Source organism: Belonocnema kinseyi, chromosome 6, assembly GCF_010883055.1.
Source record: "Belonocnema kinseyi isolate 2016_QV_RU_SX_M_011 chromosome 6, B_treatae_v1, whole genome shotgun sequence".
In the NCBI taxonomy this organism is placed as follows: Eukaryota; Metazoa; Arthropoda; class Insecta; order Hymenoptera; family Cynipidae; genus Belonocnema; species Belonocnema kinseyi.
Window position 1 is genome coordinate 112,836,504 of NC_046662.1, and position 12,984 is coordinate 112,849,487.

Sequence of the window (12,984 nt, forward strand, 5' to 3'; positions counted from 1 at the left end):
TCACGACTCGAAATGGCTTCTGCCTGAGTCTGAACCGATTTCCGAACCTAATTCACCACACTCAAACTGAACTTAAATATTTCTTTAAATACTCAACTGGAGGACGAAATTGACAACGTCTACCTTGGCTACAGAAAAGAAGTTCTCCTCCTTAAGATTACAAAAGGCTGCGTATGTAGAATTTCTTTGCAAATGGATTTCGCTGCGATGGCCGACACGAGACTAATGATCTTGCAGTTCTACCGCCTTTTTCTCCCCTCTTCGCTCGTTTTTCCTCGTGTTCGCCCAGCATGTGCTGACCTCAGCACTATCAGAAGATATTGCAACTGGCGGAAAGGACTTGACCGATTCCGGTGAGTGTAGCGCTAGCGGGCCAAGATGGCGGCAACTGAATTTTGACAGTCAATTCCGTTCTATCTTCCCCGCTACGTGTTCGAAGTCCGTAGTGGTGGAGACTCATTGCGTGGAGTGAAACGTGGTGTGGGTAGGTGTAGTGCCAAGTGTTTACCTTAGTTAAAGTAAGATGGCAGTATTAATCCCTGCCGGATTTCCGAAAATGAGAAGAACCATATTCGACAGCCGAAGGCAGGACATTACTCACTCTCGTCCACAGGCGATACAATACAAGTACAATATAGGTACTTTATATTTCATACAGCGGTGGTTAAATCCACATAAATCAAACACCAACAGATAAAATTTATAATTTCTTTCATTCTTCCACACAATTACCTACAACAACGTTCAAATCAATGCAATACTTAATTCTAATTGGAGTTCGTACCAGCCATGGATTCACTTGGTAATGTTATTTAATTGTGAAAGTGATCTAGAGTGGGATCTATAACGTGTGGGTGGCCACAACGTTACAAATCATGAGAGAATTTTTTTTATATAATATTGATTCCACTCAAATTTCTTGCAATATAACTTGAAAAATCGTATATTTATGGGAAATCGTAAAAAAAATTTGTTTATAAAATTTTTTTGGTAAATTTTCTAAAATTGGAACATCCTTAACTTATCTTAATGCATGCAACTAAAGCGATTTCAACCATTTTTCTGTCATTTGCGAGCACCGGGAACGTCAAATAGAACAAATGGACATTTTTCTCATCATGTCTCTTTATTTATTAAAAAAATCGAAAACCTAATTATAAAATACTTTTAAATAGCCGAATGAAATAATTTTGGTTTTCCATTATTTTTTTATGGTGTCAAAATATGAATTATCAATTTTTCAAGAAAAATCAAAAAGTTGTTACAATAATCTTGCAGGACATTGAAAAACAAACATTTTTCTTTTCTTGACTCTTTTTCATATCGTGCGCTATTTTGCTTAAAATGTTCATTTTAATGTGTTTTTGGAATTTTGTATATGCTATAACTCCAGTAAATTTTACTTTCATCAAAAAAAAGTCATCAGGATCAATTGTATGTTTTTTTTCGAATACTATGAATATCCGTAAAGAAATTTTTTTTAATTTTCAAACAAAGGTCCCAATAATATTCAAAATATACTAACTTTTTGAATTTTTATCCAAAATGGCTGTCTAACGAACTTGACCTTTATTTTACGATACTAAAAGAATTTACAAAAAGAAAATCCAATCAGTCAATTCTTTCAAAATTTATCGTGCTAACAAAAAAACCATTCACGGACGGACAGACACATTCGTAAAAACCTGTTATTGGATTCAGGTCGTCTCAAAACGTGGATATTTGGCAAAAACTGGAGGTTTTTTTTTTTAATTACGTATTGTAAAATGAATGATATAACAATTGGAAAAATAACAATTCAACTAATTATTTAAAAACACTATTCTAAATGATAATTATTTATTTTATTTTCTCATAGTTTAACATCAAAGCTGATTCGACAAATTTGTATAAATCAAAAAATGAATGGCATTATACTAGAAAAACTTCCAAACTAGTGCTTTAACACGAGAAACAGAGACCCTTGAAGCTTGAACAAAGGCGAACTTCACTTAAAACTAAACAAATTTATAATCACGAAAAACTGTGAATTTGAAACGTTTTTGGAATCAAAGCGTTAACAGTTTTTTTGTATTCAAAATAAATTTTAATCATTAACAAAACTAATTATATTTAAATTTCTAATTATACTTTCAAACATTTAATCAACATGTAAATTCAGAACCCTAAAATTGTAACCTTTCAAAATTATGCAATCAATGATTTATTAACTAATTTATGAATTTCATTTACATAGTTTATTTTAATCTTTTTCATTTTAAATCGAATAATAAATTTTTTAATTTAAAATCTTCCTTTAGCATTATTATTTATATGTGAAATTTTCCAATTAAATATTTTCTAATTTGTAATTATGTATTTTTTAAGCCTTTAACTAAAAACCGGAAAATTTAAAAATATAATAAATAAAAAATTAAAGCAAAGTATACGCAACAAGATTTCTGTAATATGATTCCATTTTTTTAAATTGTACAACTATAAACTTTAGAGTTCGAAATTGCTTTAGATTTACATAAAAAAAATATCAAATTCAAAACTATCAAAGCTTTTAATTTGACATTTTGAAATATTTAATAGCGGAATGGTCTTGTTATTTTGAATAATTACTTGAATTTTAAACCACAATATTTTCAAATTTAAAATTTAAAACCTACAAGACTTAATCTAAAAATAATTTAGAAAGAAAATGTAATTTTATGGCCTCAATTTAAATTGTTTTAGAATAGCGCATTCAAAGCCATAATTGTGAAAGAAAATTATAGAAATTTTGAAGATGGTAAATATATTATTGATGAGGCTCATAGAATTAATTCCAATGATGGTAAAAAAAAAGTTACAGGCTGAAACAATTTCGGATTATGTGAGTGTTTTTAGTTAGAAACTTACATTTTTATTCCAAAATTATTAGATTACAAACAAAATTTTTTACGACGTTGAAGTTTGCCACAGATATGAATTTCAGAGTTGTGTAATTAATATAAAAAAACTGAGAGTCACATCGAAAAAGTAAAAACACCTCTGGATCCGATGCTTCCCAATGCCGAAGACGAACCTCCACCCTTGATTCGGATAGTAATCCATATTTAGGTGCACGACTCACGTATTTCAATATATTTCAAGCACCTTTTCATCGCACTGTCACGAAAAACTATTTCTCACGAATGTCGATATTTAATATATTTACGAACACGTGAAAAAAAAACGATTACACGAAACGAAACATAAATTTCGACAATGAAAGAATGTAAACACTGCGAATTCCGATCGTAAATCGCGATAACTGGGTTCCGAGTCGAAGTCGACAGCAACCGGCAGCGCTCGGTGTTACTCGAGATTTCTTTGATGGTCTTCGTCAATCTTCGTCTAACTGTTGTCCAGGGACGGCGCGACCGACTGTGCAAACTGTGTTTCTGCACAGGGCGGCAAAATTTTAGGGGCGGCAGAATGTCGCCCTGTCACACGTGAAATAGTTATTATAAGATTTGAACATCTTTTTGAACTGCTGAAAGGTAAATGATACATTTCTGTTAAAGAGAAAAATGGAATTTCACCAAAGTTTAATATTTGATAAATTCCTGTAAAAGTTTAAGTTTAATAGAATAATGCTTATTAGTCAAATATTTTTCCAAATGACATTTCCAAGTATTTAGACTCGATGCCGTGCTCAATGTTAAAAGTGTGGCTTTCCGGTGCCGAGTATCGAAAAAGAAGAGCGGAAAAAGAGGCGAAATTAGAAAGAGAAAGTGGTTCTTTTGAAAAGTATTTAAAAACAAGTAATGTTACTGTTGATACTAGTGATAGAGTTAGTACTAATGAAAAAATTTCATTGCCATCGACTTCAACTTGTCAAGACAAATATTTTGAAAGCGGGTTGCATGATGGATCATTAGATAGCGACGCAGCTTTAATAGTAACAAAAGTCGAGATAACAGAGGAAGAGGAAACGGTTGCAATTTTGAATCTGGATTTGAATTCTACCAGTACGGAGATTTCTCGAGACCCTTTAAAGTGGCCACTTGAAATAAACGATGATATAAGGTTACTTCTAGTCAAAAAAGGACCTATACATATACGGGAAAAAGACAATGCGGAAGGAAAGTTTCCGAAAGATGAATTCGGACGTCGTTTTAATGAATCATATTATCAGAGGCGTATGTACAATGGGGAAATAATTTTAAGATCATGGCTCATTTACTCAAAAAGCGCAGATGCGGTGTTTTGCTTTTGTTGTAAACTTTTTACCACCATTCAAAGCGCTTTAACTTCGGGTGATTGCAATGATTGGAATCATATCGGTGAAAGACTCAGCTCACACGAAAAGAGCCAGGCACATTTAATTGCCCATAAACAGTGGACTGAATTAGCATTGAGAGTGAGGACAAACAAGACAATCGATGCTAATCATCAACGCATGTTGGATGATAAAGCGCGACATTGGCAAAATGTGTTCGAGCGGCTTCTAGCAATCATACATTTTTTGGCACAACAAAGTTTAGCATATAGAGGAACATCGGACAAATTATATGTTCACAAACATGGAAATTTTTTTAAACTAGTTAAGCTAATTTCAAAGTTTGATACTGTTATATCTGAGCACCTTTTAAGAATTAAAGATGGTCGCACGCAACAGCATTATCACGGCAAAGATATTCAAAATTAAATTATACATTTACTGGCGAATAAAATCAAGCAGACAATATTGAATATTGTAAAAAATGCCAAATATTATTGTATTATTATTGATTGTACTTCAGATGTCAGCCACATAGAGCAAATGACTATTATAATACGTTGCGTGAATATTACAAAAAGTCCTGTGGAAGTTGGAGAATATTTTCTTGGGTATGTACCAGTAACTGGCTCTACAGGTGCAGCGTTTACTGAAGTCATCCTAGATGAACTGAAAAAAATGGCTTGACTATTGATAATTTAAGGGGACAAGGATACGACAACGGCTCGAATATGAAAGGAAAGCATGCTGGAATTCAGCAACGCATCAGTGAAATAATTACTCTTGCATTTTTCGTCCCATGTAGTTGTCATTTACTTAACTTGGTAGTTAACGATGCGGCAAAGTCATCGAGGGAAGCGGTCTCATACTTTGCAGTTATTCAAAAAATATATGTGTTTTTTTCAGCATCATCTTTGAGGTGGGATGTTTTAAAAAAGTATATACCTTCTTTAACAGTGAAACCCTTGAGTACGAGAAAGTGGGAAAGTCGAATTGATGCGATTCGTCCAATAAGACACCAAATAGGTGAGATATATGTTGCCTTACTGGATATTTCAAGCAATGAATCTTTTGATGCAATGGTCAGACATGAAGCTGAGTGCTTGGCGTCAGCTATTTCTGATTTTAAATTTCTGTGCTGTCTAATAACATGGCATAATATTTTGAATCACATAAATGTTGCGAGCAAATTGCTTCAAAGCGTTGTTACCAATTTATCAAGTGCTATCAATGAACTAAAAGGAGTTTTAAAGTACTTGGAATCTTATAGAAGTGACGACGGGTTTGCAAGTACTATAACTAATGCTAAAAAACTTGCAGAAATACTAGGCGTTGATTCGTATTTCAAAAGTGCTCAAAACGTTCGACCACGGCGGCAGAAAAGACAATTTGATTATGAGTCAGAAGATCAAGCAGTACAGGATCCTAAAACAAGACTCAAAGTAGGTTTCTTTTTTCAAACACTGGATGTGACAATATCTTCCATAAAAGAGTGATTTGATCAATTACAAGCTCACAATTCACACTTCTCTTTTCTGTACGACATAAGTGCGTTGAAACATATGCCACTAACTGTTTTACTGGATAATTGCACAAAATTGAAACTTTTTTAACTCACCGAGATCTAAAGGATATTGCCGCTCAACAACTCTCAGACGAACTACAAGTTTTATCACATTCAATTGATGAAACAGTATCACTGACACCGTTGAATGTGTTACAACACGTGGTTGAAATTGGGATCGACTGCTATCCCAACGTTGCGATTGCCCTCAGAATACTACTTACTCTTCCGATCACCGTGGCTAGTAGCGAACGCAGTTTTTCAAAATTAAAATTAATTAAAACCTACTTAAGATGTACGAGCAGCAAAATGCGTTTAGTGGACTTAGCAATTATTTCGATTGAGCACAAACTTGGTGAAAATTTGGACTACAAAGAACTCGTACCTGAGTTTGCTGCAATCAAAGCTCGGAAAGTGTAATTCTATTAAAATTGAGCTTGACGCAGATGACTTTGACTTCGAAAAATCATCTTTTTACCAGGTATGTTTTATATACACAAAATTGCGCTAAAATTTTCGCCGATCGTCATTTGGCGGATTCTGTGCTGTCGAACGAATACTATTAATTATTAAAAAAAGAAGAACCTCAGGCTAAAGCATTTTTGGTTTAAATTAGAATTTTTTCGGCAAATATTTCTACAGGGGGCTGTGTAGTTAAGTGATCTGATGTATGCATCTGTTAAGTGATCTGATGTATGCAGTATCCCTAATATGATATTTCGTGCAACTAAAATTAATTTATTATTATGTGTTTGATTAAGCTTCACCGAAAAATAGCGGGCTCTATTTTGTTACAGCTCATTTGTTATATACTCGAAAGAAGATTTTTTTTCTTAAAAGAAGAATACTTCAAGTGTAAAACTATAATTTATGAACATAGCTGCGTTCTCAAAATTTTCAAAAGTTTCAAAATTTACCCCGGTATTTTCTACATTAGCCGCGGAGTAGGACAAGTGCTTGATGAGTTGATTATAAAATTAAAAAATTTAATTTAATTTTTTTTTAATTTATTATTATTATTATTATTATGGAGCGGCATAGTGTCCAGCTTTCACAAGGCGGCAAATTGGTTAGCTTCAGCCCTGCTGTTGTCAAAATAACTCGTCCATTTGAAAAGAAACACGTGATGAGAGAAAGATAGAAATCAATCATCGCTGTATCTGGGTATTTCTGTAAAAAGAAACTGTAAAAATAATCAGGGCTGCCATACAGGCACTGCTGGTAACTTTTTTCTCAAATCACTTCCTTAGTCACTTTTAAAAATAAAAAGATTACAGTATACATTTTTCTTTCAATAAATATTTTAGTTCAAGTCTATACCTATTTCTGAATTATTTTGAATTCTTTCAAAATATTTCTAGGTATTTTTAAAGATTGGAAGAAATTTTCGATAAATTTCAATAATTTAAAGGGATTTAAAGGATTTTTTACTATATTTAAAACACCTTAGGCTTTTTCAAAAGCTTTTAATTGAAAATATTTTCTGGAATTTTAATAGATGCCAAGGAATTATTAAATCATTTTGATAATTTAAAGGGATTTCAAACCTTTGAAATATTTTAGTATGCATTTTCTAGAATTTCGGAAGATATGGAACGATTTTACAGGACCTATAAGGTTTTGAGATATATTAAAAGATTTGTAAGTATTTCTATACTGTTTACAGGAATTACCTTGCATTTTTTAACTAATTATTTAATTAATCCGGAGGGTCAATGAATAGAGTCATCCAATAATTATTTCAAATCCCATGATATTTTTAAAATCTTCGAAAAGTTTTAAACAATTCTGTAGGATTTTTAATATTTTATATTATTTTAAAGTTTTACAAAGAAATTTGTTATTGATTACAGTCATTTAATGAAATTTCAAACTATTTCAAATACTTGAGGATATTGTAAAAGGCTCCTAGGCATTTTCAATAGTTTTAAAAACTTTCAAGGGATTTTAAAAGATATCGAAGGATTTCACTACTTAAAGAAATTTTAAACAATTCCCAAAAAATTTTTATTTATTTCAAAAGCTTGAATGGATTTCAAAGCCTTGGAAGTATTTTGCAATATTTAAAAAAATAATCAGGAATTTTCAAGGGAATTAAACATTTACAGTGTATTTCCAAGGTTTCTAATAATTTTAAGGGATTTAAAAAAATGTACATGCTGTTGAAAGGAATTCTTTAGCATTTCGTTATTTCGTTATTATTTACAAATCAAACACATATATTATGCTAAACAGGTTTTTTTCGAAAGCGCTTTTTCTAATAAAATAATTTTTGTTATTGTTTAATAAAGTTTCAGATAAAATATAGAAGAAATTTTAAAGTATATGAATAGGTTTCTTAACCTTATAACATTGAAGTTTCTTGATATTATCATTTAATGAAAACAAAACATTTTTCTAGAATATTTAACAAAGAAAAAAATCTGTCAGACTGTGGTATTGCAATCTTAAATTTTGATTTCGTGGCGAAAGGATACATTTTGGGAAAAAGCTTTTTTTAGTGATGTTCATAGGACTTAAGCATTTCGATAAACCTTACGAAAATCCCGTGGAAAAATTAAAAATTAAAATTTCAATCCAAATTTCTCAAAATAGAGGAAAAAATCGCAAAAATGAATTTTAATTTTTAAAAGTCTTAAACAATTTTTTTTTAACAATTTGTTTATAGAACTTGACAATTAAGTGTAATTTTACGAAAATACATTGGAAAAATATAATATTCAAATTTTGATTCAAGCGACTCAAAATACAGGGGAAAAATATCGATGATATATTACATGAAAAAATCTCCAAATCGGAATTATGATTTTTAAAAAGGCCTAAATAATTTTATTTGAAAAATTTTGTACTAGACTTGACAATTTAATTTACTTTTAGGAAAATACGGTGGAAAATAGAAAATTTAATTTTCGATCTGAACGTTTGAAAATACAGGGGAAGTGTCTCTAAAAAGGAATTATCATTTAAAAAAAAAAAACGAAAAAAAAATTTTTTTCTATTTTTTGGTGGGGCTTGATAATTTAGTTTCATTTTACGAAAATACAGTAAAAAATAGAAAATTCTAATTTCAATCCAAACGACTTTTATAACTTTTTAAAAGTCCTCGAAAATTTTATTTTAACAATTTTGTGTAGGATTCGACAAACTACTTTAATCTTACAAAAATTTAGATTAAAAAATATAACATTCAAATTTCGATTTAAATGATTTACAATACAGGAGAAAATCATAAATCATGAAAAGTCCTACGAGATTTGATTTTATCCATTTCTTAGAAGGGCTTGTCATTATAGTTTCATTTATCGAAAATACTGTGGAAAAATAAAAAATTCAAATTTCGATCGAAATTAATCAAAATGCAGGGAAAATTTTCAAAACGGAATGATAACTCTTGGAAACTCCAAAAAATGTTATTTCATCCATTTTTTTGTATGGCTTGTAATTTTAGTGTAATTTTACGAAAATACAGTGGAAAAATGGAAATTTTAAATTTCGATACAAACGCTTGAAAATACTTGTAAAATCTTTAAAAGGGAATTCTAATTTTTTAAAACTCATACAAAATTTTATTTTTCCTTTTTTTGTATGGCTTGCCAATGTAGTTTAATTTTACGAAAATAAATTGGAAAGAAGAACATTTAAATGTTGGATCCAAACGATTCAAAATACTTTGAAATATGTCAAAAATAAATTATAACTTTTTAAAAGTACTAAATAATCTTATTCTTATAATTTATTAGAGGACTTGGCCATTAAGTATAATTTTACGAAAAGACCGTGGAAAAATATAAATTTCAAATCTTAATCCAAACGTTCCAAATGCATAAAAAAATCTTAAAAAGGAATGATAACTTTTGAAAAGTCCTGAATATTAATTTTATTTTAATAGTTTTTTGGGAACTTCACGATTTAGTTAAATTTTAAGAAAATACCGTGGAAATTTAAAAATTTAAATTTTTGATCCAAACGATTCAACATACAGTAAAAACTCACAAAAAGAATTATAACTTTTAAAAAGTCCTCAAAAATTTTATTTTAACAATTTCGTTTAGGACTTGACAAATTAGTATCAATTTACAAAGATACAATGCAAAAATAGAAAATTTCAATTTTAATCCAAACCATTCAGTATGCATGAAAAATTCTCAAAACAGGAATTATAATTTTTTAAAAGCCCTAAATAATTATATTTGAAAATTTTGTTATTGGGCTTGATAATTTAGTTTAATTTTGCGAAAATACAGTGGAAAATCAGAGAATTCAAATTTCCATGAAACAATTAAAAATACAGGCAAAAGTCTCAAAAAGGGAATTATAATTTTAAAAAAAAACTAAGAAAAAAATATTTTTTCTACTTTATGGTAGGGCTTGACGATGTATTTCAATTTCACGAATATACACTGGAAAAACACAACATTTAAATTTTGGATACAAAAGATGCAAAATAGGTGGAAAAATCTCAAAAAGGAAAAGTCCTAAATAATTTTATTTTAACATTTTTGTATAGGACTTGAGAATTAAGTTTAATTTTATGAAAACACAGTGGAAAAATGGAAATTTCAAATTTTATTCCAAGCGTTTCAAAGAACGTGTAAAATTGTCTAAAAGGAATTATAACTTTTGAAAAGTCCTAAATAATAACTTTATTTTTACAATTTGTTTTAGGACTTAAAAATTTAATTTAAATTTACAAAAATACCGGGGAAAAATAGAAAATTCTAATTTCGATCCAAACGATTCAATATACATGGAGAAATCTTAAAAAAGGAATTTTTATTTTTAAAAATTTGTACATAATTTTATTGCAAATTTTTTTGATTATACTTTAGAATTCAGTTTAATTTTACGAAAATACGATGGAGAAATAGAACATTCAAATATCGATCCAAACGATTCAAAATACAGGGAAAATTCTCAAAAAAGGAATTATAATTTTTGAAAAGTGCTAAAAAACAATTCTTTTTGTTTTCCATTTTTCGGTAGGGCTTGTCATTTCAATTTAATTTTACAAAAATAAAGTGGAAAAATAGAAGATTCAAATTTCAATCTAAACGATACAAAATCCAGTAAACGATCATAAACCATGAAATGTCCTACAACATTTTATTTTGTCCATTTTTGGTCAAGTTTGACAATGTAGTTTAATTTTACATAAATACAGTGGAAAACTCACATTTCGATCCAAACGATTCTAAATACTTCGACAAATCTCAAAAAAGGAATTATAATTTTTGAAATCATGAAAAAATTTATTTTTTCCATTTTTTGGAAGGCTTTGTTATTTTAGCTTAATTTTACGAAAATACAGTAGGAAAATAAAAAATTTAAACTTCGAACCAAACGATTCCAAATACAGGAAAAATTCTCGAAAAATAAATTATAACTTTTAAAAAGTCCTACATAATTTTATTTTAACCATTTTTTGGGGGCTGGATATTTTAGGTTAATTTAGGAAAAATACAGTGGAAAGATAGAAAATTTAAATTTCCATCCGAACGATTCAAAATACAGGAAAAATTTTCGAATAAGGAATTATAATTTTTGAAACGCCCTAGAAATATTATTATTTTTCCCCTTTTTTGGGAACGGCTTGTCATTTTAGTTTAATTTTACGAAAGTACAGTGGCAAAATAGAAAATTAAAATTTCCATCCTAACGACTGAAAACACTTGGAAAACTCTCAAAAAGTAATTATAACTTTTGAAAACTCCTAAAAAGTATATTTTAACCATATTCATAAGACTTAATAATTTAGTTTAATTTTTCAAGAAATACAGTGGAAAACCGAAAATTGAAATTTTGATCCAAAGGATGCAAAATACAGGGAAAAATCTGAAGAAAGTAATTATAAATTTTGAAAACTCCCACCAAATTTTTCAAATCTATTTTTTGGCAGGGCTTGTCATTTTATTTTAATTTATCGGAAATACTGTGGTAAAGTAGAAAATTGAAATTTTTAGCGAAATGAATCAAAGTACAGAGTAAACTCTCAAAAAGGAATAATTATAACTTTTAAGACCATATTGAAAAATAAAAGTTTAAATAACGCGGAAAGTTTTTTCGGGAAATGTTAATAAATATTAAAGGATCTTTTGTGGCCTTGCAAAGAGTTAGAGGAAGAAAAAAGTTTATTTATGCAAATAATGATTATCGACGGACACATTTAGGTTTTACAGCAGAAGTTTGACTTTTAACTTTCTCTGGCGGTAATCATGCAATCTGTTTTACCTAAAAACCCCTAGAAGTTCGAAGTTGTCTACTCGCCGCGCTAGTGCTGCTTTGACACAGCTGATACCAGAATGATATGCATGTCAGACCAAATATGTTTATTTGCATTTCAAGTGCAAACAGGAATTTTTGCATTATTCCTGTATAATGTTCGTGAGCGATTTTTGCTGTTTTGCCCCACTTTGATAAATGTAAACCTCATAACTAGCCCATTAACAACATTGAAAATTGCTTGTAAGGTTTGACGACAGCACGGTCGGTATTTCTCCAAAATAGTAATTAAAAAAAAAAACTTTTTTCACTATTCTAATTATTTAGGACCAGAGACACATTCTTGCATGCCTTTTATTTATCGTGCCAAATTTTTAACACGATATTACATTCCGTGTGGACGTTTGGGAAAAAAAACTTCCACTGGTATTTTCTTAAAAAAACAATTTTCTCAAAATTTCCACCGGAACAAAGCAGAGACATGGACTTCATTACCTCCTCTTTCATTTCCCAAACTTTCAGAGCGATACTTCTTTACTGCATTTTAATTATTTTATTTCAATTGGAAATAATATTTTGGTAACTCTTATACAATATATACGTATTGCAATTCTAATTTCTTCTTTTTTGATCAAGTGAATATGCACCAGGCACTTGCAATTAGTGAATGAAAATGCCATATGGTTAGCTGTCACAATCAAATAATTTAAAATACAAGGCTATGAAGTGAACATTATAAATATTAAACTGATAAATATGTATCAATAATATAGCAACTTTAATTGACCAGACAGACCTACTCCATAATATTACCTATCATTGAAAAAAATTAGCACGATATTTCAATTTCCCCGTTCTTAAATTGGCGGAAGAAATAACATGGGAAGGTCGGTAACTCATGATTTTAAAAAGTAGCACATGCCCTTAAAATACAAGAGAAAATCTCAAAAAGTAAATTAAATTAAGAAAC

The 12,984-nt window shown here is 29.7% G+C and overlaps 2 protein-coding genes across 2 annotated transcripts; both read left to right on the forward strand.

Annotated features, from left to right (window-relative positions):
- Positions 1-3,655: 3,655 nt before the first annotated feature.
- LOC117175557 (zinc finger MYM-type protein 5-like) lies at positions 3,656-4,660 on the forward strand. Its single transcript, XM_033365266.1, has one exon. It carries the CDS (start codon positions 3,656-3,658, stop codon positions 4,658-4,660), a length of 1,005 nt encoding a protein of 334 aa, XP_033221157.1.
- Positions 4,661-4,774: 114 nt separating this feature from the next.
- LOC117175558 lies at positions 4,775-6,215 on the forward strand. Its single transcript, XM_033365267.1, has 3 exons — positions 4,775-4,868; positions 5,138-5,673; positions 5,862-6,215. Exons 1-3 carry the CDS (start codon positions 4,775-4,777, stop codon positions 6,213-6,215), a joined length of 984 nt encoding a protein of 327 aa, XP_033221158.1.
- The last annotated feature ends 6,769 nt before the right edge of the window (positions 6,216-12,984 follow it).

Excerpts from the sequence above, each read along its gene's own strand:
- LOC117175557 (XM_033365266.1), top strand. The coding sequence starts at position 3,656 with ATGCCGTGCTCAATGTTAAAAGTGTGGCTTTCCGGTGCCGAGTATCGA.
- LOC117175558 (XM_033365267.1), top strand. The coding sequence starts at position 4,775 with ATGACTATTATAATACGTTGCGTGAATATTACAAAAAGTCCTGTGGAA. Across the intron at positions 4,869-5,137 it reads ACCAGTAACTGGCTCTACAG|CATCATCTTTGAGGTGGGAT; the intron begins GTGCAGCGTTTA and ends TGTTTTTTTCAG. Across the intron at positions 5,674-5,861 it reads ATCCTAAAACAAGACTCAAA|GATATTGCCGCTCAACAACT; the intron begins GTAGGTTTCTTT and ends CGAGATCTAAAG.